The sequence below is a fragment of the Leucopleurus acutus genome (assembly GCF_964270905.1).
Source record: "Leucopleurus acutus genome assembly, chromosome: 1".
Lineage (NCBI taxonomy): Eukaryota > Metazoa > Chordata > Mammalia > Artiodactyla > Delphinidae > Leucopleurus > Leucopleurus acutus.
The window spans coordinates 25,077,122-25,103,139 of NC_139142.1; the positions used below are offsets into that span (position 1 = coordinate 25,077,122).

The 26,018-nt window shown below is 43.2% G+C and overlaps 1 protein-coding gene across 1 annotated transcript; it reads left to right on the forward strand.

Moving 5' to 3' along the window:
* The first annotated feature begins 352 nt into the window (after positions 1 to 352).
* On the forward strand, positions 353 to 25,133 carry VIPAS39 (VPS33B interacting protein, apical-basolateral polarity regulator, spe-39 homolog). Its single transcript, XM_082844505.1, has 20 exons — positions 353 to 465; positions 3,212 to 3,304; positions 4,156 to 4,261; positions 6,045 to 6,188; positions 7,292 to 7,330; positions 7,675 to 7,739; positions 8,458 to 8,514; positions 12,303 to 12,395; positions 13,044 to 13,077; positions 13,586 to 13,688; positions 15,939 to 15,966; positions 17,335 to 17,408; positions 19,358 to 19,433; positions 19,873 to 20,007; positions 20,616 to 20,657; positions 20,980 to 21,069; positions 22,135 to 22,221; positions 22,799 to 22,888; positions 23,308 to 23,412; positions 24,167 to 25,133. The coding sequence occupies exons 2-20, from the start codon at positions 3,212 to 3,214 to the stop codon at positions 24,185 to 24,187; spliced, it is 1,482 nt and encodes a 493-aa protein (XP_082700631.1). The 5' UTR covers positions 353 to 465; the 3' UTR covers positions 24,188 to 25,133.
* The last annotated feature ends 885 nt before the right edge of the window (positions 25,134 to 26,018 follow it).

Below are 26,018 nucleotides of genomic sequence, written 5' to 3' on the forward strand. Positions count from 1 at the left end.
CTAAAAGACACGAAATGCTACCGCTCACACTGTCACTCCTCACCCGTGGAGACACAAAGGACACTTCTCATTGTTTCCCTGAACCCTTAATCGGCCATGCTAAGCCTCATGGGAGTTGTAGTCTTGTTGACTGACCCGCAGGATAACCGCGGAAAATGTAGAGGAAAGGACTTAAGCACGGTACGCTGCGGATTCCGGGAGTTGTAGTCAACAGGCCCCTGTGGCTCGTCAAGGCAGCGCCCGATGACAGAGGCGGAAGGAACTACAACTTCTAGCATGCCCTGCGGCCGTTTTTTTGACCCCACGGTCCTCGACCCCACGGTCCTCATCCCCACAGCCGACCGCCTCTCTCCGGGACTATCCCCTTCCGCCTCTTTTCTATGCCGCATAGCCTGTCTAGAAAGGCCGGTCCAACGGTTGAGGACTCTGACGCTGATCTGAGAGGGAGGGCTCGGTGTGGAAGAGGTGAGGGTGTCCCAAAGCCCTTGGGCCACATATCTGGCCAAGTCAAGCCTCTCCGCATCCATATCCTTTCACGCTGTTCTCTGAGGCGTCCCTAGGCCCCCCAGGCCTGACTCTGTTACTCCAGTCCCGGCGACCCGTGGGCAGGCAGCCGCTGTCCACTCGGGGTTGGGGCCGCGAGTGAGGCCAGACAACGGATTTTGAACGAGCATTTACTGTACCAGGGTTCTGGGCTCTGGCCACTGCGGTTGATCCGTGTTTCCTGGACGTTCGCCCGTAGAGTCTTATTAGTTTAACCCACATTTCCTCGTCTCAGTTCGTAGCCTGGCTCTAAAAATGATAAATGAATCCGAATGTAACTTCTCAGTAGCTGGTTTCTGGGGTGTCCTAAGGCCGGGAGCGTGTTGGTTATAGATATTTTTGGTTGAATCGTTTTCCTTTCTTTGTCATGTTCCTGTTCTTCCCTCAGGTCTACTACCCTATATGGTGGGATCTCAGTAAACAAGCGACAAGGACAAGCCTTTGAAATATTTTAAATCATGTTGAAGCAGATTTCTCAGTCCCTCTTAAAATTGTACCTGGTTGCTTTATAAATTCTAGAACCATTAAATCATTATTTTTTTACTTGCTAAGTAAATCTGTGTTCTGACTTGGCGCTAGAAGTACAGATGAGTGTCAGATGTCCACTGCTGTTGCATGGTTAAAAAAGATTCCGGAAATCCTCTGGTGGATTTTTGGGTTTGTTAGACACATTCTATGCCCATCCGTAGATATTTACATTTATTTATTTACTGTAGTAATGACCTGCCCTCGTTTTCCCTAGAGTGATAAAAGGACCATGCAAATCAGACTGGAAATGACCCAGGAGACAGAAAACCTGGATTAGCTAGGAGCAGCTAGCTTTAGCTTAATACTTCGATAATTAATCCTTTTTTGTCTCATTTCCCTCATCAGTGAAATGGAATCTGCCAGGCCTGCGTTACAGGGTTGTTCTGAGGATTACAAAGTGCTTTATAAACCGGCATCTGTATCAGAGGCATTCACCTGCTGTATGCACACCTTCAGTGTTTGTGATGGCTACTCAGAATTTTTGTATCAACATTTTTTTAAGCTTCAGGAATGCTTTGAAATATTCTTCTAGCTTTTTCCAAGATAGCGATTTATTAATAATAAAAATTAATACGAAACATTAATTTTCTGTCAGCATATGTGCTTTACATGTATTGTTTTAACTGGTTTAAGCCTCACACCAGTCTTAAAAGGTAGGTTTCTATTGTTATGGCCAAATTTTGCAGATGGCTGAGATAGAAAGATGGCAGAAGATATCCTATACTAAAAACAACTAACATTTAGTATTTACTTTATGCTAGGCAGTTTGTTAGCTGTTTCTTGACTCCTATTCTTCACTGCAACCCTGTGAGGTAGGATATCACTTTCTCCAAGGCTTAGAAGTAAATAACAATATTTACCCAGTTTGCTCACAATTGGAGAAGCGACATTTGAATTCAAGTCTGCCTGACTACAAAGCCTATGCTTGTTCCAATATAAGGGATGATTTTATTGTTTCTGCTAGCTTTTTTATTTGGTTTTGACTCCCTGGATTAAATATACAAAAAGATTTTTAAGACATATTTGGGTTCAGTAGAAATCAATTAGTGATGTCCGCAATGGGAAAGAACCAGATAGTAAAAAGTTCTCTTCCTACCTTTGCCATCCCTGGATCCCCTGAAAACACAGTGAGAGCAGAGTATGTTAAGGGCCATTGGGAGCCTCAATGGGGCTGCCATGATGAGTGTTTCTTAACCTTCTATTGAGAAAGGTGCTACTGAGATGAAAGAAAAAGCCAATTGATATTTTAGAATTTGACACTTTGTAGCCTTTGGAGTTATTTTGGGTGCTGTGGAAGGTTCAGTACCTGGTTCTTGGCTTACATCAGTTTTCACTCTAATCCAGTTGGCATTGATAGTTTAGTCTGTAATTCTAAGGCAAACTTTTTTTCGGGGTGAAATCTAATTTTAGAGTAGTTATGAGAGGGACTTGTGTTTTGACTGATTCTTTATATACTTTTTTGGCCATGCCCTCATTTCCCACATTTTGGCCAATACTTGTTAATAAATTAATCATGATTTGAAGATACAAGGGGGATAATTTAGCTTCCTTTAATTGCTTGCTTGCCTTAAGGCATTTAACAAGCACACATGAGAGCAAGATATGTGTCAGTTTTATTCACTGTAGTATTCCCAGAGCCTAGAACAGTGCCTCAGAGATGGCACTCAATAGATATATGTTGAGTACATGAATGCAGTTATTATCTGTTATATTCTTGCTTTGATTGATATTGTATATTCGGCAAAGTTCGTGATGCATTCTTTTAACACTTGCCTGCTTTGTACTATTACCTTTATACATAACCTATGCTGAATACCCGAGTTCTATTGTAGGGTCCTTCAAAGAGGGACTATTTTTTTGCACTTTAAATATTCTTTACAGCACCTGAGAGAGTACCGTGAAGAAAGTAGCAGCTCTAGGAATGAATGACTACTTGTGGGTAATCAGAGGATCAAAAGTATGATTTGATTGGAGACCCAAGGATCTGATTTTATATGGCATGTTCAGTATTTGCTTTACCAGACACTTTCACACATCCCTGATTACTGTGGGGAGTTTGTAGTCTAGGAACTTAAAACTTTTGGAGCTCTTTTGAGGGGAATCCAGAAAGGGACATATATCTATCTTCCTCTCACTGCAGATGAATCGGACAAAGGGTGATGAGGAGGAGTATTGGAATAGCTCCAAGTTCAAGGCTTTCACCTTTGATGACGAAGATGATGAGCTCTCACAGGTAGGTTTCCATGAACAGTTGCTGAAGGTCTCACCCTCTTCCACTGTGTACCCTTCCCCTTGCATCCTCAGTAACCTGTCTCCATGAGGCTCAGAAGTGTTTTCAGTCAGATCTTTAGAAAAATCTTAATGGAAAAGAACCCTGAGAAAAGAGGGGGATTGTAAAAATCAACTCTCTGCCCTTTTTCCTTTACATTCTTAAGATGATTGATTTCTTTGAGTTTTTTTTTTCAAGAACCCTGTCTTTTATCATGTGATATAATTTATTATTATTATTATTATTATTTTTTTTTTTTGCGGTACGCGGGCCTCTCACTGTTGTGGCGTCTTCCATTGCGGAGCACAAGCTCCGGACGCGCAGGCGCAACGGCCATGGCTCACGGGCCTAGCCGCTCCGCGGCATGTGGGATCTTCCCGGACTGGGGCACGAACCTGCGTCCCCTGCATCGGCAGGCGGACTCTCAACCACTACGCCACCAGGGAAGCCCAATTTATTATTTTTGAAGGATGAACTGGATTGGAAGTTTGTCTTTATTGTGTCTATTTTACAAATGGGGAAGCAGATTCATTTTTGGAGAGATGGATAACCTCACTACAAAGCAAGTCAATACCAGGAGTGTGATTAGAATTCAAAAGCGGTTTTGATTCCTCCTGACCTTTTGTCACTGGACTCCAGTGTTGGCTAAAAAGCAAATTGTTTTCTTGGCAAATGTCTAGCAGGCTAGGCTTTCAGTTGCAGAGGGTGAAAATGTTGGCCATCTTCAAGACCCAGTTCCTCAGCCTTCTTGGCTGTCAGAAGGAGAGGTGAGAAGTGATGACTGCCTGAGTGCCCTGCCTTATGTCTGTCTGCAGTTAAAGGAATCCAAGCGGGCAGTGAATAGCCTTCGAGACTTCGTGGATGATGATGATGATGACGATGACCTGGAGAGAGTCAGCTGGAGCGGGGAACCTGTGGGAAGTAAGTAGAAGAGGCCCTAGGAAGGATTACTTATTCAGGGTTCTTACCACTAGTAAAGTCTCCTCAATACTTGTCAGGGAAGGGAATGAGGCTAAACTATTTTCAGATGAGCACACATCTGGAAATTTAACCCAGGAGAAGATACTGGGGAAGTACAGCAGTAGTTTCCATATGGCTATCTAGGCCTGCTACCCTAGGGCTAATGCTTGGCTGGCTATTTCAGACTTATTTGGGGTGCTTGTTAAAATTAGATTTCTAGGTTTCACTCCAGAGACTCTGCTTCAGTAGGTCTTGGGGATGGGGGTGGTTGGGGGGTAGGGTGGGGTCTCAATTGATAATAAGCACTGCAAATGCTTCTGATATGCAGTCATATTTGGGAACTGCTGACTGAAATGCTCATAACTGGCTAGCAGAACTGAGTTACTTAGCCACCAAGTCTCACTGCCTAGCTGTTCTGTAATACCACTTAACACCTTTGCAGAGTCCATCTGACTTTTTTTTTTAATTTTCATTTATTTATTTATTTATTTATTTATTTAGGCTGCCTCGGGCCTTCGTTGCTGCTGGCGGGCGGTGCTCGGGCTTCTCACTGCCGTGCTCGGGCTTCTCACTGCCGTGCTCAGGCTTCTTGTTGCGGAGCTCTAGGCTCGCGGGCTCTACAGCACAGGCTCAGTAGTTGTGGCGCATGGGCTTAGTTGCTCCAGGGCATGTGGGATCTTCCCAGACCAGGGCTCGAACCCATGTCCCCTGCATTGGCAGGCAGATTCTCAACCACTGTGCCACCAGGGAAGCCCAAGGTTTTTTTCTTTAAACTGGGAAATACTGTCACATGATTTAAAAAGTAAAAAGTATTTAAGGCACACAGTGAAACGTTTCCCTTCCCCACTGTCATGCATCTATTCAGTTCTCAGGCCCTGGCCACCCAAAATACAACTGCTGTTGTTTGCATTCTGTGTATTCATCTAAAGATTCTTTTTGCATTTGGAAATACATATAGGAGTATATATTTTTACTCCCTTTTTTACACCAGTGGTAGCATACTTTATACCCTGCTCTTTTACTTGACAGTATAGCTTAAAGATCTTTCCATATCGGTACATAAAGAGCTTTCTCATTCTGCCTCTTCCTTTTCAAAAATAGCAGCATAGTATACGTTGTATGGATTTCTCATAATTTATTTAACCAGTCCACTGTTGATGAACTTTAGATTGTTTCCAATCTTCTGTTGTTTATATTGCAGTCAATAACCTTGTATTTTGCCCATATAAGAGTGTCCGAAAGATCAATTCCTAGAGTGGAATTACTGGCAGAGAGTATTTGCATCTGTGTTGGTTAGATATTGCCAAGTTGCCTTTCACAGGGGTTGCACCAGTTTGCACTCCCACCAGCAGTGTCAGAGTATTCCTTTCTCTACCACAGCCTTGGCAACACAGGGTATTACCAAACTTCTGGGTCTTTGCCAGTCTTATAGGGGGCCAGTGGTATCTCAGTGTACTTTTATTTTGTGTAATTCTCTTATTAAGAGTGAGGTTGAGCATCTTTTCACATGTTTAATAGCCACTTGTATTTCCTTTTCTGTGATCCATTTATTCAGTTCCTTTGCCCCTTTTTTCTGTTGATTGGTCTATTTGATTCTGTCCTTTCTCCCTGCCCCAATTTTTTAAGTTCATGTTGACAAGAGACCAGAGCCTCTAATGAAAAGCTTTTAGAGTTTATTGGAATGCTGGATGCCAAGGCATTATTTTGGATGAGAATTACTGATCTAGATCTTATTATCTTGCAGGTATCTCATGGTCCATCAAAGAGACTGCTAGTAATAGTGGGTCAAACCATGAGCGTGAACAGCTAAAGAACCGAAACAGCTTCTCCTCCTATGCACAACTACCCAAACCTGCTTCTACCTACTCCCTGAGCAGCTTTTTTAGAGGTAAAGAGTGATGGTTAAAGGAACAGGGAGTCCTTTTCTTTTTTTAAAAAAAACCGCTGAGGCTATAATTTTCATTTACTCTGTAAGAAAAAGATTATTTTCCTTACAACTTTGGAGCTGGCCGTTGGGGATCAGGCAGGGCAGAAATGAGGGGAATTCACAGGGCTTGGACTGGGTTTCTAGAACATGATGAACAAAACTGACATTAACCCTGTGACAGGTACTGAAGAAATTTGCCTAGGTCAAAATTCCTCCCTACCCCTGTGCGTTTCTGTTGGAAATCCTTGTGCACTGCTGGTGGGAATATAAAATGGTACAACCACTGTGGAAGACAGTTTGGTAGTTCCTCAAAAAATTCAACATAGAACAATCATATGATCCAGCAGGCCACTTCTAGGTATATACCAAAAAGAGTTCAAAGCAGGGACTTGAACAGGTATTTTTATGCACCAGTGTTCATAATACCATGATTCAGAATAGCCACAATATGGAAACAACCCAAATGTCCATTGACTGAAGAATGAATAAGCAAAATGTGGCACGTATATGCAGTGGAATATTATGCAGCATTAAAAAGGATCAAAATTCTCATACGTGCTACAACATGGATGAACCTTGAGGACATTATGCTAAGTGAATTAAGCCAGACATACAAGGACATATACTGTATGATTCCATTTCTGTGAGATACCTAGAATAGTCAGATTCATAGAGATAGAAAGTAGAATAGTGGTTACCAGGGGATGAGAGTGAGGAGGAATGGGAGGTAATGTTTAATGGGTACAGAGTCTCAATTTGGGATGATGAGAAGTTTCTGGAGATGGATAGTAGTGATGATTGTACATTGTGGATGTACTCAGTACCACTGAACTGTGTACTTAAAAATGGTAAAGTTTATGTTATGTATATTTTAACCACAATTTTAAAAACTGTTCCTCAGTGCCTTTTTTTTCATAGCACCTCAAATTTCTGAAGTTGAATAAAAACTTTTTTAAGCCTTAAGTTCTCATATTGCATAAAAAAGTTCTATGTGCACTGCATCCTTAACGAAGTCTGAATGGCTCTGACATGAACTGTTGACCTTATGTGTACTTTACCTGTAGGGAGAACTAGACCTGGAAGTTTCCAGTCCCTCTCTGATGGTAGGCATTGATCCTCTTCTCTTGATTACTGTGGGAGATGTTACTGATCTGGGGTACAACCTGGGGAGTCATGGGGACAAGTGATAATTAGATGATGACATTTCTTCTGAATCTGTCATCATTATTTTCTGATGCTGAGTAAGGAGGTCAAGACCATTCTGGTTACAGGGGCAAAGGGTAACTTCTAGGGATGCTGTCTTTGGGGGAGGAATGGGATCTACTTTGGGCCATAATGATACCTTGGGGGCCAAATGAAAAAAAAAATGTGCCTGAGAAGGAAGCAGTAGAGGAAGGGAATGGCAGGAGATGGTGCCCTTCTGAATCAGTTGCCTGTTCTTTTTCAGCTCTGTCGGACACACCTGCCAAGAGCTATGCTCCAGAGCTAGGGAGACCCAAGGGGGAGTATAGGGTGAGTTATATCCTACACTGTGTTATATCTTTACACAGTTTGACATACTTTGACATATGTTATCTTGCTTGATTTTCTCAAATCTTTGAGCAGGTATGATTTTAAACCCCTTTTATAGGTAAGAAAACTGGATTTCTAAACAGAACTTGCCTGGAGTCTCACAGCTAGTTAAATGGTAGAACTTGGACTCAGAATCTCTATTTTCTGATTCAGTCCTGGCACACTTTCCTTACCCATTATGCTGCCTTTTTTAGGTTGTATTTTGAAACTTTTGATCACCACTGTGGTCTGGAAGCTTGGTGGAACTCATATTCCCATGAAGCACATAAAAAAGCAAATCGATTCAAAAGGAAGAAACGATATCATAAGGTCCAAAAAAGGAACACGTTCCTCTCTTTCCCTCTGTTGGCAAAGCCGTTAATTAGAGTCCCAAAACTGCATTTAGGGGTTGAAATCCTGAACCACTTAGGCATAGCGTTGCTGGTTTTGTTAGTTGATCCATTCCCTGTATGATCCAACTCCTCCTGCCTATATTGTCTCTGTTCTAGTTCCTTAAGAAACTCAGAACAAGACCATCCCAGTTCTTATTTTTTCATCCATTTCCTTCCACAAAATATCTTCCCTTTAGGGACTAAGTTTATGAGTTTGAGATGAGGAGCAGGCACACTTACAATTCTGCTCTTAACTTCCTGGGATTCATGCGTTGCTAATATTTCAGGATTACAGCAATGATTGGAGCCCCAGTGACACAGTGCGACGCCTTCGGAAGGGCAAGGTAAGGCCACTGGGGAGAGAATTCTTGTGAGATTTTTTTGGGAAGCTGGGCAGCTTGACCTTTCTCTTCAGTTGTATTTGTTAAATGAAGTGGTTTTCAGGAGGAAAATCAATCCACTAAGAAGACAAGTAAGCTGCAAAATTTCTGATTCTCCAGGGTTTAGTGTTGCTTTGATGGGGAAGGGGGGAAAGAGTGATGGATGAGAGTGAAAAGTAGTGCCTGTAAGCGTGAGAACAATCTTTTATGTTTAGGTCTGATCCATTGTGAGTTAACTTTTGTATATGGTGTGAGGTAAAAATTGACATTCATTTTTTCCCATGTGGTTCTCCGTTTGTTCCAGCAGTATTTGTTGAAAAGACTATTCTTTCCGCATTGAATTACTTTGGTGCCTTTGTCAAAAATGAATTGGCCATATATATGTAGGTCTCTTTTTGGACTCTCTTCTGGTTGATTGATTTATTTGTCTATCCTTATGCCATTACCAAGGCCTTGATTATTGTAGCTTTGTGATAAATCTTGCAATCAGGTAATATAAGTTATTCAGCTTTATTCTTCCCTTCCAAAATTATTTCAGCTATTCTAGATCCTTTGTATTTCCATATAAATTTTACTATCAGCTTGTCAGTGTCTACAAAAGAGCTACTGGGATTTTGATTGGGATTGCATTGAATCTATATACCAATTTTGGGAGAATTGACATCATAATAATTAATGGATCAAAATGGATCATAAACCTAAATGTAGAATAAGTGCTAAAACTATAAAACTAGAAGAAAATATAGGTGAAAATCTTTGTGACCTTGGGTTAGGCAAAGACTTATTACCTAAGCACACAAAACCCATCAAATGGAAAGGGAAAAATTGAAAAGATGGACTTCACCAAAATTAAGAACTTTTGTTCTTTTTTTTTTTTTTGCAGTACGCGGGCCTCTCACTGTTGTGGCCTCTCCTGTTGCGGAGCACAGGCTCCGGACGCGCAGGCTCAGCGGCCATGGCTCATGGGCCCAGCCGCTCCGCGGCATGTGGGATCCTCCCGGACCGGGGCACGAACCCGCGTCCCCTGCATCGGCAGGCGGACTCTCAACCACTGTGCCACCAGGGAAGCCCAGAACTTTTGTTCTTTAAAAACACTGTTAAAAACACAAAAAGATGGGCTTCCCTGGTGGCACAGTGGTTAAGAATCTGCCTGCCAATGCAGGGGACATGGGTTTGAGCCCTGGTCCGGGAAGATCCCACATGCCATGGAGCAGCTAAGCCCGTGCACCACAACTACTGAGCCTGCGCTCTAGAACCCACAAGCCACAACTACTGAAGCCTGCATGCCTAGAGCCCATGCTCCACAACGAGAGAAGCCACCGCAATGAGAAGCCCGTGCATCTCAACGAAGAGTAGCCCCCACTTGATGCAGTTAGAGAAAGCCCTCATGCAGCAACGAAGACCCAGTGCAGCCAAAAATAAATAAAACGAAATAAATTCAAATGAACAAACAAACGAAAGAAATCACTAAAAGACCATAGCTAGGAGAAAATATGTGCAAAATACATGTGTCATAAAGGATTTTATCCAGAATATATAAAATATAATGAATTATCTTCAGTAATAAGAAGATAAACAATCCAATTTATTTTTTTTTAAACTTTTTAAAATCTTTTTGGCTGCGTTAGGTCTTTGTTGCTGTGCGCAGGCTTTCTCTAGTTGCAGCAAGCGTGGGCTACTCTTTGTTGCAGTGCGCTGGCTTCTCATTGTGGTGGCTTCCCTTGTGGAGCACAGGCTCTAGGCGTGTGGGCTTCAGTAGTTGTAGCAGGCGGGCTCTAGGTGCACAGGCTTCAGTAGTTGTGGCACACGGGCTTAGTTGTTCCGCAGCATGTGGGATCTTCCCGGACCAGGGATCAAATCCATGTCCTCTGCATTGGCAGGCAGATTCTTAACTGCTGCGCCACTAGGGAAGTCCCAAACAATCCAATTTAAAAATTGGCTCAAGGGGACTTCACTGGTGGTCCAGTGGTAAAGAATCTGCCTTACAATGCAGGGGACGCAGGTTTGATCCCTGGTCAGGGAACTAAGATCCCACATGCCATGGGTCAACTAAGCCCACGAGGCACAACTACTGAGCTCGTGTGCCTCAACTAGAGAGCCTGTGTGCTGCAAACTACAGAGCCCACACACCCTGGAGCCTGCACGCCACAACTAGAGACAGAAAACCCACACGCCACAGCTAGAGAGAAGCCCATGCGCCGCAACGAATAGCCCACGTGGCAACGAAAGATCCTGCATGCCTCTACCAAGATACCGTGTGCCACAACTAAGACCTGACGAAGCCAAAAATAAATTAAATAAATAAATAAATAATAAATAAATCTTTTAAAATAAAAATTGGCTCAAGATTTGACTAGTTATATCACAAAAAAGATACATAAGTGGCCAATAATCACTTGAAAAGATGCTCAACATTATCAGTTATCAAGAAAACATGAATTAAAACTGAGATATCACTATACAGCCACTGTAATGGCTAAATTTAAAAATACTGATCTTACCACGCATTGGGAGGATGCGGAGCAGCTGGAACTCTCATACAGTGCAAGCAGGAAGGTAGAATGGTAAAACTACTTTGGGAAGTAGTCTGACAGTTTCTTACAAAATTAAACACATTTAGTTTCACTACTAGACATTTGCAATCCAGGAGGAATGAAAATATGTTCATACAAAGACTTGTATTCAGATGTTCATAGTAACTTTATTTGTTACGGCCCCTAAAGTGGAAATAACTCAAATATCCATCAATAAGTAAATGGATTAAAAACTTGTGGTATGCCCATACAATGGAAAACTACTCAGCAGTAAATAGGAGCAAACTACTAATACCACAACATATAGATGCATCTCAGAAACATTATATTGAGTGAAAAGCCAGATACAAAAGAGTACATATTGTATGATTCTGTTTTTCTGAAAGTCTAGAAAAGGCAAAATTTTAGTGACAAAACACATCAGTGGTTGTTGGGGGGTAGGGGTGGGAGAAGGGTATTGACATCAGAGTGGACAAGGGGACTTTCTGGGGTGATGGAAATGTTCTGTATCTTGATTGCGGTAGTAGTTACATGGAATTATTTACTTGCCAAACTCACTGAACTGTACACTTAAATAGGGTAGATTTTATGCTATGTAAATTATGCCCCATTAAAAAGAGAACAAGTTGGCCTCAGATAGCTGGTCCCCCACTGTCCTCGGTGGCGTGGCGTACCCTGTGGAACTTCGGGACTGGGGTCCGGTGCAGAGAGCCCTTCGTCCTAGGACATAGGGCGCTGCTGGAAAGGCAGCCACCGCCTTGCCCATCACACACCACACGTTCCTGGGGAACCTGGTCCTAAACTATTCGTAGACGACCTGCTTCTGGATCAGCGTCTCGTTCGTAGCAGAGCAGCTCCCTCGCTGCGACCTACTGAAAGTCGGCCCTCGACACAAGGGTTTGAAAAAAAACAAACAAACAAACAAACCGAAAAAACAGATTTAAAGAAAAAGAGGAAAAGAGAACAAGTGAGCTCTCTACCCGTTGACTTTGGCAAGAGTTCATCAGGACATCAGCATCTTCTAGGGCATAAGGCTGAACTAGGGAGGGTATGATGGGAATCTCTTGGCTCATAGAGTCCTGGGGGCTGTTGTGTAAAAACAAAGAAGCTCTCCTTGGGGACATTTTAGTTTATTCTTGCCCATTCTTCAGTATCCAGTGACAAAAGAATATAGGAAATTGTCTTCCTTGCACACCAATTCTGTTCTTACTCTGCCAGGTCTGCTCCCTGGAAAGATTCCGCTCCTTACAGGACAAGCTACAACTCCTAGAAGAAGCAGTAAGCATGCATGATGGAAACGTCATTACTGCGGTGAGTTGTGGGTTTTGTTTGTTGTTTAAGTATTGTTTTCATTTGTTTCTGAAAGTCTAATCAGAATAGATTTTTTAAAAACCTATTTATTTGAAGTATAGTTGATTTACAGTGTTGTGTTAGTTTCGGGTGTACAGTGAAGTGATTCAGTTATATATGTAGCTATTCTTTTTCAGATTCTATTGGGTATTGTTCTCTGTGCTATACAGTAGGTCCTTGTTGGTAATGTCAAGTAGAGACCCTGGGTTTCCTCTTGAAGTGGAAGATTCTCAGAAGTACGTGTTCCAAGGCTTAGCTGGCAGGATATGCATTGTGTGTGGCACTCTTGATTATGACCCAGAAGCAGTAGGTTGGCCACTTCGTGTTCTCAAAAATAATCTGAAGGAGGGGAGATGTGAGAGCAGCTTCTCACACAGGGAGGGAGGTGCCTCTCACCAGTAGGGGCACAGGTATGTGGACTCCCAAGACACAGCTCATTCCATATGTCCATCACCTGTCCTTCTATCACATAGAGAAACCTATTGTATAGACGGGCAGAGATTCCTAATGAGTTGCTGGCCTCATTCCTAGACATCAGGTGCTCAGGCAGGGCCTTGCGTTTGGAAGGTTACACAGGATAATTCATTCTTAGTTCTCTTTTTCCTCTAGGTTCTGATCTTCCTGAAGAGGACATTGAGCAAAGGTGAGCGTGGTTTAAGGGAAATCTTCAGTCAGTAAGGTGTCTACTACATTTGAAGGGAGAATGGCATTGTGGCTTTCATACCAGAATTTACCAGCATCAAGTCTACTTTAGGGACAGCTGGGGTGGCCTGAGACTTCTGAATACACATCACAACCCTGAGGGCAGTTGTTCTTCCTTTAGGGTGATAACTACAGTAACTACAAAGCCCCTCCATTTATTGGACAGACAGATGGCTCTGTGGGTTTGAGGACGTGAAAGTCCATGCTCAGTGCCTGATGTTTGGGTTGGTGAGAACTGAAAGTTAGCACAAAGGCTAAGCATTGCCCTGGACCATGGACTATGTTGCTGGTGGGTTGAGCCATAGGGATGGGCACCATAGAAAACCATTCCTAGCTTCTGGTGGATTTTGAGGAGATCATGTTTGGAATGTGTGAGTAGGGAGAGCAATTTCCTATTGAGTAATAGGCTTTAATTTTTCCCCATCTAACTCCTTCTTCCTGCCTGCTAGAGATCCTCTTCCGAGAGCTGGAGGTACGGCAGGTTGCCCTGAGACATCTCATTCACTTCCTTAAGGAGATAGGGGATCAAAAGCTGCTTTTGGACCTCTTTAGGTAAGAACTGATCATCTGGTCTATAAAGTTCGTTAAGTACTTTGTTCAAAGCACTCTGGGCGATAATACAGAGAAAGAGAAGACACTGCCCCTCTTTTATGGAAATGCTTATCAGACAGGATATTGAGACGTGATGGGAGAATTCCTTGGCGATCCAATGGTTAGGACTTGGCACTTTCACTGCCATGGCCAGGGTTCAGTCTGGGTTAGGGAATTAAGATCCTGCAAGCCGTGCAGCACGGCCAAAAAGAAAAAAAGAAACGTGATGGGATAACTAATAATGTACCACAACCTGTGATAACGTGACCATGCAGCAGGTGGTTAAGAACCAGGCTCTGGAGTCAAGCACCTGCGTTGAATATTGTCTCCAGCACTTAGTTCATAGCGTGACCTTGAGCAAGTTACTCAACCTCCCCAAGCATCAGTTTTCACATCTGTAAAATGGAGATGATGATACCCACCCCACAGGTCATTATGAAGATGAAAAGAGTTCGTGTGTATAAACACTCAGCATAATGCCTAGTCTGTAGTATTAATATTTATTATGTATTTTCTTACAAAAGACCTAGAATAAAGGTATCTTTTATTACTTGGTCCCCAGTGATGCCAGTGAGAAGTACAGTGGAAGAGCAGAAGAAGCATATATAATTTTCAGTCAGGATATCTGCGGAGAGCCTCATGGAAGTGATTAGGAATTGAGTTGGGCCTGTGAGACTAGGTAGGATTTTGATAGGTAGAGAGGCAAGAGGTAGGCGTATCTGCTGGGGGCGGCTGTCTTCTATCATGTGTTTCTTCCCTGTCTCATTTCAACTGGTAGGGGCTATTTTATGTCCTTTCTTCAGTATCAGAGAAGGGGCTGGAACCTCTGTTTAGGCTGACATGTGGCCCAAGGTAACTTCATTTACCCCATGGCTTCAGCACAGCGATGAGCTGCCCCGAAGACTAAGGTGGGGAAAGCAGGTCACCTGGGCAGGATCAAGATTACCGATGGTTAGCCAGGAATTTGCAGAAGACATGTTCATTGAGACAGGTTGTTCCCCCAACCCTTTCCTCCCTCTCTCCTTCCTTCTTTCCTTCCTTCTTTCCCTCCCAATCAGCAAGGCTTTATTAAGTATCACCTCTATGCCAAATTAGTGATGTCAATTATAGTGGTCCATTTAAGGTAAGAAGACAAGTCCTTGTTCTCCACGGCCTTTCCACCTTTGGGGAGAGACCAAACACATTGTATGCTGTACCTGAAAACAACAGAGGGCAGTATAGACAATCTGTTTCCAAGATTGTAATGACAGAGAAAAGTGTTTTCATCTTTAAAAAAAAAAAAAACAGGGGGCTTCCCTGGTGGCACAGTGGTTGGGAGTCCGCCTGCCGATGCAGGGGACGCAGGTTCGTGCCCCGGTCCGGGAGGATCCCACATGCTGCGGATCAGCTGGGCCCGTGAGCCATGGCCACTGAGCCTGCACGTCTGGAGCCTGTGCTCCGCAACAGGAGAGGCCACAGCAGTGAGAGGCCCGCGTAGCACAAAAAAAAAACCCCAAAAAACCAGGGCTTCCCTGGTGGCGCAGTGGTTAAGAATCCACCTGCCAATGCAGTGAATACGGGTTCGAGCCCTGGTCCAGGAAGATCCCATATGCCATGGAGCAACTAAGCCCGTGCGCCACAACTACTGAGCCTGCGCTCTAGATCCCACGAGCCACAACTACGGAGCCCGCGAGCCACAACTACTGAAGCCTGCGTGCCTAGAGCCCGTGCTCCGCAACAAGAGAAGCCACCACTGCGCACCACAATGAAGAGTAGCCCCCGCTCGCCGCAACCAGAGAAAACCTGCGCGCAGCAATGAAGACCCAATGCAGCCAAAAATAAATAAACAAATAAATACATTTATTAAAAAAAAACTCTTCAGCTGTATTTAAAAAAAAACCCAAAAAACAGAAGACTGCTGTGGGCTAAGGTTTTGCAGAGGCTCTGAGCCTTTCTGTCAGATCTGTTAACATTACAGTTATTAGTGCCCTGCAGTGTCTTCTTTGCTCTTTGCTCAGCTAGGTAGATGGGGGAACGATGATACCTGATGCACCATGTGTTCTCAAGGTGTTGCTGATCAGTAGAGAGTTTAAGAAGAGAAGGGTTTATCTTATGTATAGAGGCAAATGAGTTTGAATTGTGTTTCTTTTAGAGCAGTCATCCTATTTTGTGAGGTTATACTGCCACACATCAATAAATAAAAATGCCCTGCTGCCTTCTGCTTCTTCCCAGGTTCCTAGATAGAACAGAAGAGCTTGCGGTAAGTGTGGCCTTTGTTTCAGTTGGGGGCCTCTTTAACAGAAGTCTAAGCCAAAACCCAGCCTCCAAGATCCCAAACTGATTGAATATTTTCTTTCCTTTGGTATTGATTATATCCAGGACAGAAAGGCATCTGGGAAGCCTAAAAACAATCCAAATGATGTACCATTTTGTTTCTTTTTATATGCTGTTTTGATTGGGCTTATGAATAATTTTTTTTTTAATAGCTGAATGAAAATTGGCCTGGTCGATTTGGAGTTTGTTTCTTAATTTCTAGTTGTTTTCAATTCTTGGTTTGTTGGAGCTTTGGGGTTTTGGCTTCTAATACTAAAGATAATACTGAAAGCAAAGAGGGATAAGAAACCAGATACAGGTCATGAAGGAAGATAGGTCAGGCTGCTGGTGGTGCACCCAATACACATTTTGGCTGAGAGCTCAATGACTGTTAAAATTGATTTGGGGCAAATTTTCACCATTAGAGAAGAAACTCCTGGAAATACAAGAATAAATCTGAAATTTTACCAAAAATGTAATTGTATTATTCAGACTTCAGTGATCCATTTAAAAAGTTGAACATTATAGTGCAGGGGTAAGAATTTCTCAGTGCCATCAATGTCAGGGTTGTCCTTTTAGTCGCTGTACCACACATTGGTGGTAATATATTTTTAACCTTCTTTGCACAACAGAATATAATTCAGGAAAATGTTTTTCAGTAATATTTTGTAAAAGGAACTTGTACTTAATATTCAGGGCATGGGAAAATCTCAAAAACCCTTTATCTAAATCTACTCAAAATGATTGGGAATCTGTAGTAATCATTTTGAAAAACTTTTTGTTTACATTTTTAATTTCTGTAGGTTCAAAACTATAAGGAATTTTCTTCAAATAGCATTCTTATAAAGTTTGTTATTTTGAAGTTTGATTAATTAGTGAAAATAAATGTGTTTTGTGTAACTTACTTTTATCTAAAACTTTCATATTTTCTTCATATTCTGTATTATGTTTGAATTGAAGATGATTTATCATGCATGCTGTTGTATATAAATTGGGAGTTTTTCAACCTTGTAAACTTTGCAATTGGCAAAGCTGAGAGTCTGCTTTTAGTTTATCCCCATAGAATATGAGATTTCCTAAGAACAACTTTTTCTTGAAACTAGTGGCTAGTGGCTACCATATTGGATAATGCAGTTAGAGATAATAATTTTGAATCATTCTTTGCCCTCCTCTCCACCCCCTGCCCCCTCATCTATTCACAGAGGAATCTCTGGTAATGAGAATTTAGTTTTTAAGCATGGGAAATCTACTTACAGAGCTACCTTGCCCTTCTGAGGAAAAGAAATAGCTCAAAGCCTTTCTCTGTTTTTTGTAGCTAACCCATTATCGAGAGCATTTGAACATTCAGGACCCCGAGAAACGAAAAGAATTTCTTAAGACCTGCATTGGGTAAGTGGGGGAGAAATGTTTTTAACTATAAATACTCTTATACAGACCAATGAAGAGACTAAAAAAGGGTAGAATGGATAGATGGTTGCAGGGAAAGGCTAACAATGGATCATACAAGCATCGTTAATGATCATCTCATTCAGTGGTTCCAAACACTAGTCCCCCACAGAGTTTTCTCTGATAGGTGGTAAGTTGAGAATAATAAGGACAATGTAGAGAGTTTTCTCCTAAAGCTATATTTATTTAATTTGAAAGACTGCCTTTTATTCTGGGATTTTTTTTCCCCTCCTCCTCCACCCCCTTTTTGGTAGAAAAATGGGTTATAATTTTTTTTGTGTGACCTTATATATTAAAAGAAAAAGTTGGAAACATTTTACCTTATATATTATTTTCAGTGTTACTGGTCCTTGAAACTCCACAGTCCAAGAACTACTGATTCAGTCCAGCTTTCATTCAGAATATAAATCCCTGTAAAAACCAGCCCCACATATTATTCTTCCAGTGATGGGGCACACAGTTCTCTGGAAAGCAGCTTATTTTATTGTCAGACAGCCTTCATTATTGGAAAGTGCTTCCTTATATTGAGCTAAAACTTGCTTCCCTCTATCTGTCAAGACAGATGTGGAGTCTACCCAGTAGACCTTGCTCGAGGTTCAGTGGTCACAGTTGTTTTAGTCATTCCTCATGTGACATGATTTCCAGGTTTCACATTTAGAAATTTGTTTATTTCAATGCAATCCGTAATTTTAACTTTATCAGCTACTGAGCTGATGCGTCTTATGGCCTCTCGTAAACAAAGATAAGTTAGAATAGTGAAGTAACTGGAACCTTTTGCTGGCTTCTTTATCTCTTCCAAAAATTGGCTGGGGATCACACTTATCTGGGAGAGTGTAATTGAATTTCAGAATTCTTCCTGGAGTGAGTGGAGTAGGGGAATAAGGCAGCACTTTCTGAAGGAAGGTCTGGGAACTGGGAGTTTAAAATCTGGCTTCTATTCCTGGCCTTACCCATTGACTTACCATATAGCTTTTAGGCAACACACTATTTGTCCCTCAACTTCTTCATGTGTAAAAATATAATGTAGTGTTGAAGATGGGACCCTTGACATTATGTAGAGCTCTGAGATCTTTACTAATCTACAAACATACCGCCGTGCTGTGTAACTTGATTTTACCTTATTACTCTGCATTAAAAAATGGCTCACATGATTCACTTAGCTGTACAGCAGAAACTAACACAACATTGTAAAGCAACTATACCCCAATAAAAATTGCTCAAAAAAAAAAAATTGCTAACAAATGTAAGTGCCCCTTAAGGAGAGTTAAGCATTGACATTAAGCAATGATAGGAACCGCTGTGCTTCACGGGGATGTGGATGATAGGCAGCTGGCTAGGCTCACTCACTAGCTAAGTGACTCGTTCATCAAACATTCCAGGGCTTCCCTGGTGGCGCAATGGTTGAGAGTCCGCCTGCCAATGCAGGGGACACAGGTTCGTGCCCCGGTCCAAGAAGATCCCACATGCCGCGGAGCGGCTGGGCCCGTGAGCCATGGCCGCTGAGCCTGCGCGTCCGGAGCCTGTGCTCCGCAATGGGAGAGGCCACAGCAGTGAGAGGCCCGTGTACCGCAAAAAAAAAAAAAAAAATTCCAACTCCCACAATGAGGGGATTCTAATTCATTCCTCAGCAAAATCACCAGTGACTGTATATTTCGTGGACTTTCAGGCTCCTTCTCGAATTGACAAAACCTTAAATATAAAATCCCAGCCAACGGTCTCCTCTATTTTCTGCTTTCTCTCTCTCTGCCTTTCAGGGATGCTCTAAAGGTGAACTGAGATCAGATGTATGAAGCCCCATGAGCTTTTTATGCTTACAGTGGTGATTTGGTTTAGTTGGGTTTGTTTCCTATTTGAGTAGAGAATGAGGTACTAACCTTCTGGCCCTCTCCCAGTTTGCCATTTTCAGCAGAAGATTCTGCACACATACAAGACCATTACACGCTCCTGGAACGTCAGATCATTATCGAGGTTAGACTCCTTGTCTCTACACGTTCTGCTTCAGTGCCAAAGCTCACTGCCATTCAGCAGCTAGGAGACTTCTGCTCTGCCCACATAGGTCATTTCCTGTTACATTTTCTAAGAGCCTTTCATTCTCTCTCTCTACTTGGTAGCCTTCTGTCCATTGTCTTCAGGCATCCTTTTTCTTCTCACTTGCTATTAACCTGGAAGTATTTCCCAGAACTCCATTTCATCACTATTTCTCTGGTCTTCCTCCATCCAACTTGGGCCTGTCATCATTTTCTGGATTTTAAGCTCCTCTGGGCCATCCTAGGCAATTCCTTTTCTTTTTCTCTTCTTTGCCTCTTTCCTAGGGTAGGAAGCACAACTGCTGTAATATTAAAGGCTTCTCTCCTGCCTCTACTCCATGGACATTGTCCTTTTTTTCACTTGGCTCACGCCACCACAGGCAAATGATCGACATCTAGAATCAGCAGGACAGACTGAAATCTTCCGGAAGCACCCCCGCAAAGCTTCTATCCTCAACATGCCGTTAGTGACGACGCTTTTCTACTCCTGCTTCTACCACTACACAGAGGCTGAGGTACAGGCAGAACGTGAAAGAAAGGCCCCACACATTCTCACTGCACAAGACGAGCATATTTCAAAACCAGTACTTCAGCATATCCTATTTACAATGGGTGCGCATAATTCTCGGCAATCCATCTGGGAAGCCTTCCCGGCTCTCAGCAGGGGTGAACCAAGAGGAGAAAAGAGGTCTGTAAGGGTTTGCATGGCTTCCAGTGAGCTGGCATGGAGCGATGCTGCTCCCATAGCAGTCTTTGTTCAAAGGTCCATAGTTTCAAATGGATTCGCACAGTACAGAGAAGAGCAGCGGGGGATAGTTACTTGTGGGTACTTTAAAAAAATTTTTTGAAGAGGTGTAAATTTAATGACTATAGGTGGGCATGATCATAATGATAACAGGATTAGCATACAGTTGGGAAATACACCATACCTATTAATCCAGCCCTCTTAAGCTGGGTTATGGTGATATCCAGTTAGACCTGACGGAGCTTTTCTCTTAAATTAATTTCCGGGTTTAAATGGTTGCGGAGTGAAATGTAGACTGTCTATGTAGTGGAAAAGAAAAGGGGAGATTGGTAGTATTTGAGAAATACCACTAAAATTCCTTCTTCACTTTCATCCTAGGGCACATTCAGCAGTCCAGTCAACCTGAAGAAGACATTTAAGGTAGATATAAATTAGTCAGTGTTTGGTAAAAGTAGTATCAGAGTAACTGCATGGAGTGGATGTTGCTTTCTATCCCTGCACAGTAGTAAGTCCCTTAACATTCAAGGTTAAGGGGAAAATGGAGTAAGTTTGTGGGAAGTGAGGGAAGGCTTTAACCGAATGGCCTGCAGCAGTGCTGGGGCTTGGAAACCTGAGAGATTTGTGGATTTTAAGAGGCAGAATCAACACCAGGGAATATTTTTGCCTATCTTTCCAAATTCTCAAGCACATCCCCTGATGCATTTCTACTCCTCCTTAATTTCCCCTGGCCTCTGTTTTCTAGATCCCAGAAAAACAGTATGTGCTGACAGCCCTGGCTGCTCGCGCCAAGCTTCGGGCCTGGCATGATGTCGATGCCCTCTTTACCACAAAGGTGGGTGCCCTGGGACTGTTCCATGCCGCTGATGCCTTGGCGATACCATCTTGTCATCCCATGCCTCCTGGGAGTTCTCAAGTTCTAGTTACTGGTAGACATTTTTCCTTCAGATTTTTATTTTCCAAAGTTTCAAACCTAAAGAAAAGCTGAAAGAATAGTTAACAGCCTTCACCTGCTTCACTAATTTGTTAACATTTTTGCCATATGCTTTTTTCTTTTGCTGAAACATTTGAAAGTAAGTTGCAGATACCATGATACTTTTCCTTTAATTACTTAAGCATTTATCTCATTTGTAACCACAATATTATCATTTTCAAGAAATTTAACATTAATATAAGAATATTATCATACATATAAATTAGCTCTTTAGAGCTGTTTTTTGTTTGTTTTTGTTTGCTGTCAGGATCCAGTCAAGGATCTTGCATTACATTTGGTTGTCATGTCTCTATTAGTTTATGTTTAAATATCCATTTTTCCATTATGGGTTTGACAGTTTTTTGTTCTCCCCCTTTGTTAGTTATTTAATTGGCTACATTAACTACCAAAGCAATATATGCCTGTGTCAAAATCAAACACGATATGACAGTGTAGAGGGTAAAGAGTGAAGTTCCTCTTCCATTGTCCACCTGTTCCTTTCTCAGTCCCTTCCTCAAGGCAAGCATTGTGAAAAGTTTGACGGGTGGCTTTCCAGACCTTTCCTCATGAACTGACAAGTAAACATTTATATGAATATAAAGATGTAAAGGGTAGGATTAGTCTACCCAGATAAGTTCATACTACAAGGATTGTTAAGTAAATTGCTTATTTTATTTAGCCATATTTCACAGACATTTTTCTACGTTCGTGCCTATAGATCTAAGAACTTATTTCATACCTCTGACTCTTTTCCACCCTCCTGAGTTCCTTGACTTTACTGAAACTCTCATCTCTCTTCATTTCTCTCTCCCCCGCCTCCCATTCATCCACTCCTCATCACCATGTTATTCTAGTCTGACCATAAAACATAGGGAGATTAGCTCAGATGTCTGGCCTACCCACGGCTGCCCCATCTTCCTCTTGCAGAACTGGCTGGGCTATACCAAGAAGAGAGCACCCATTGGCTTCCATCGGGTTGTGGAAATTTTGCACAAGAACAGTGCCCCTGTCCAGGTAATGGCTCTTAGAGGGTACAGGATCTTCTAGGAAACCTAACTTTCAGCCTCTAGTGCTCAGCGATGGGAGGCTTGACCTGCTCTGGTCTTATCTTAAAGGCAGCATAATGGTTGTACTGTACCTTGACATAGAAAAGGCCAGGGAAGGAAGTTCTCCTCTGCCCTTAAGAAGTAATCCAAGTCTGCCCTCTCTGCGGAGCATCTACTGTGTTTAGCCCGGGTGAAGTACTGACATACTATTCAAATGATGCAAAAAGAGAACTTAATGAGAAAGGACATCAAGGAGCAAGGGGGCACAGCATGGGGTCAGGTCTAGGGCATACCTGTTGCTGGCATGGGTATCTAGCTCTGGGATAAGGAGGAATGGGCCCTTCCCTTCTTTCCTGGGGGAGCATGGAGGTACTGCAGAGAGTCTACCTCATTTCCCTCTGCAAAACTAGTCCTGTGGTTGATGATGGGAATTGTAGACTGCAGATACTGACTCTTTTCCTTCTTCAGGATTTTTTTTTCTACCTTTCAGAGCTCTGGGTTTAATACATCTGGGAATCATTAATCAGAAGTACTTCTTTTCACAGATATTACAGGAATATGTCAATCTGGTGGAAGATGTGGACACAAAGTTGAACTTAGCCACCAAGTTCAAGTGTCATGATGTCGTCATTGATGTGAGTCTGTAAGAAATGAAAACCCTGAGTTAGACCTCAGTGGGAAGTGGGAGATTATAGTCTCAAGTCCTAGATCCTGAGGTTCGTCTGTCAGTTTCAACTCAGTGGATAAAGTGGTCTGGCAAGAGTTAGTTTGGAGACCAGCACTCCTGTATGATTTTCCCAGCCCTCTGACTGGTTTCTCTCTGCTTTTATAAATTCGTTGCACTCGGAGAATTCATAGAACTGAATCAAGCCACGTAACCTCTGTAGACTTCTCTTCAGCATGTAGTTCAGTGGGTGCTTGACCCCACTGCTATCCCACTGTAGCTTCCTGGCTTCTCCTTGAAACTTAGCTCAAAATGGGAGTGACAAAAGGAAAAAGGCCCTTCTGGAGAAGGCTGATTGGTGGTTTTTATTGTTGTCTGTTTTGGTGATAGACTTGCCGGGACCTGAAGGATCGTCAGCAGTTGCTGGTGTACAGGAGCAAGGTGGATAAAGGATCTGCCGAGGAGGAGAAGATTGATGCCATTCTCAACAGCTCGGTGAGCAGCTGCCGCTTACGCCTCCAGCAGTGTCAGTAAACAGTTCATAGAGTAGCACTGAGTTTATATTCCCACGGCCTGGATGGGATTGCTGTCAGCCAAGCCTGTGGATCTCTGGATAAGGGTCTCCTGTGGGCCTACAGGGCAAAAGCACTGGTTAGAACAGCAGAAGTCACTCCTGAGATATGGGATGACATAAGGGTGATGTGGGGACCTTGGCTGACAATTGTAGCCCTCTGATCATTGTTAAACCTAGCAGGTAGGAAGGACTAACTACTGGGAGTCTAGAAACAAACGTTACAGATTCAGAATATCCAAACTGCATAGTTGCCTGGGGCTGGATGTGACTTTCCTGTTGGGAGAGAGAAGTGGGTGAAATAGATTTTAGCTATTTGGGGAACACAGCTGACTCATCTCTCATAGCAGAAAATTGCTGAGCTTATTGTTAATGTGGAGTGTAGGTCCCTGTTAGATATTTTGGAACCTTCCACAAGCTAAAGCTAGTGAATCTTTGTCCTCAGGCAGGCAGAACCAGAAAAAATGCCCTAAATCAGGCTTGTAAGATACAGAATAGGTATTTAATCCATCTCTAAATAAATGAACTCCCCCCCACATTAAAAAAATATTTTCTCAACCTCCCCCCTGCATCCTTCTTTTCCTTACATTACCTAGCTGTGGGCCTTGTTTTATCGAATTCCATCTGCCTATCTGTAAGGATCAGTGAAAAACTGATCATTGTTTGTTTTTTTCACAGCAAATTCGATGGAAGAATTAAGTGGCATCAGCTCCCTTGAAACCTGCCTCATTTTTTCCTTTCCTGCCTGTGAAAGTAGAGAGCGCTCTTCTTGGGAGAGTTAAGCATCACATCGCTTGGGCCCATCGTCAGCAGGCAGTGCCTGCTACCCATGGGACAGAGACTAGCACCTGGGCACCGACAGCTTCAGACCGATCTTTTATCCAGGGGCCATCATCTGAGGGGCAAGATCTAAAGCTTTGCCTCATGAGAGAATCTCTCCACCTGGTGCTCATGTGAAGGTGGGAATAATTTCTAGATTGGGCCCATATTGGGCAAGATCTCTCTTGGTCTGCGGAAAGTGACTGCTCCAGAAAGGAAGTCTCCTCGACTGAGAGGTACAGGTGTCCTAGGGTGGCCACTCCATTCCCCTCAGCTAATTATGACCCTGGACTTGGTGCTGGACATTGGCAGTTTTGCTCTGAAGGAAGTCAGGACAGAACCGGAATGGCTGTCTCCCAAGGGGCCTCAGGAAGCACTGCCAGTGTTGCCAGGACCTGTTGGAGGCGCCCTCACACTGTACAGAGTCCTCCGCCTCATGACAGAGATTGCCAGTGTCCCTCTGCTGCCATGGTCTTCCCTTTGTACAAAAACTGGTTCCTCTCTCACTTGCACCCCGAGGTGGCCTTGTGTGAGAGATGAGAGCATCCCCCTTACCTTTCCCTCCCACCCGGACCCCTAACCTTATATGGAGCTCAGATTCAGCATTGCTGGAGGAGGCTCTCCTTTTCTGCACAAATCTCATTATTTCACTAGAACCTTCCACAAGTTTCACCGGGGCTAAACTCAGCAGCTTTTCTGTTAGGCTATTAAGATGGAGGTTTTAGTTTCATGTTGGTTTTCGAGAGGATATTCTGTAATGCCAGTTTCCTGCATTCCTGTACCAATACTAGCCTTTCTTCTCTGTGACTGAACTGGGTTTCCCAGACATGCCTAGACTCCTAATAAAGCTGCTGCTTCCTTGGTGCCTTCTCTTTCCCTCCCAGTTATTTTGTACAGAACAGTGAAGCATCTGCCCCGTCTCTTGGGACCACTACAAATCTGCCTTGGTGACAGCATTCAGCAGCCTGTCAGCACTTCAGGTTGTGGAATAACAGTGCTTACGGCAAAGCAGGGCCGTGTGGTTAACAGAGGGAGCACTGCCCCCTGGCTGAAGACCCGGCCTCTCGTCCCAGCTCTACCACTGACAAGCTGTGTGGTGCTGGACGAGTCCCCTTCTCTCTGGACTCATTATCTTAATCTGTGAGGGGAGGGCACGCTTCTCTCAGAGCTTGTAGGATTCTGTGCTTTCGTGGCTGTGTGGAGTGGGTGAAGTGGTAGGGGGAAGAGAAGACGCCGGTACAGAGGCACACAGCAGGCTTTAGAGCAATGTGGTTCTCATCTGGAGGCAATTTTGCCCCCAAGAGATGTGTCAATATCTGGACACGCTTTTTTTTTTTAAAAGAATTTATTATTTATCTATCTATTTATTTATTTATTGGCTGTGTTGGGTCTGTTGCTGTGCGCGGGCTTTCTCTAGTTGCGGCGAGCAGGGGTTACTCTTTGTTGCAGAGCATGGGCTCTAGGTGCACGGGCTTCAGTAGTTGTGGCTCGTGGGCTCTAGAGCGCAGGCTCAGTAGTCATGGTGCACGGGCTTAGGTGCTCCGCAGCATGTGGGATCTTCCCGGACCAGGACTCGAACCCGTGTCCCCTGCATTGGCAGGCGGATTCTTAACCACTGCGCCACCAGGGAAGCCCTGGAGACACTTTTTGTTGCAACAACTGGATGGAGCTCCTGGCATCTAGTGGATAGAGGCCAGGGATGCTACTAACG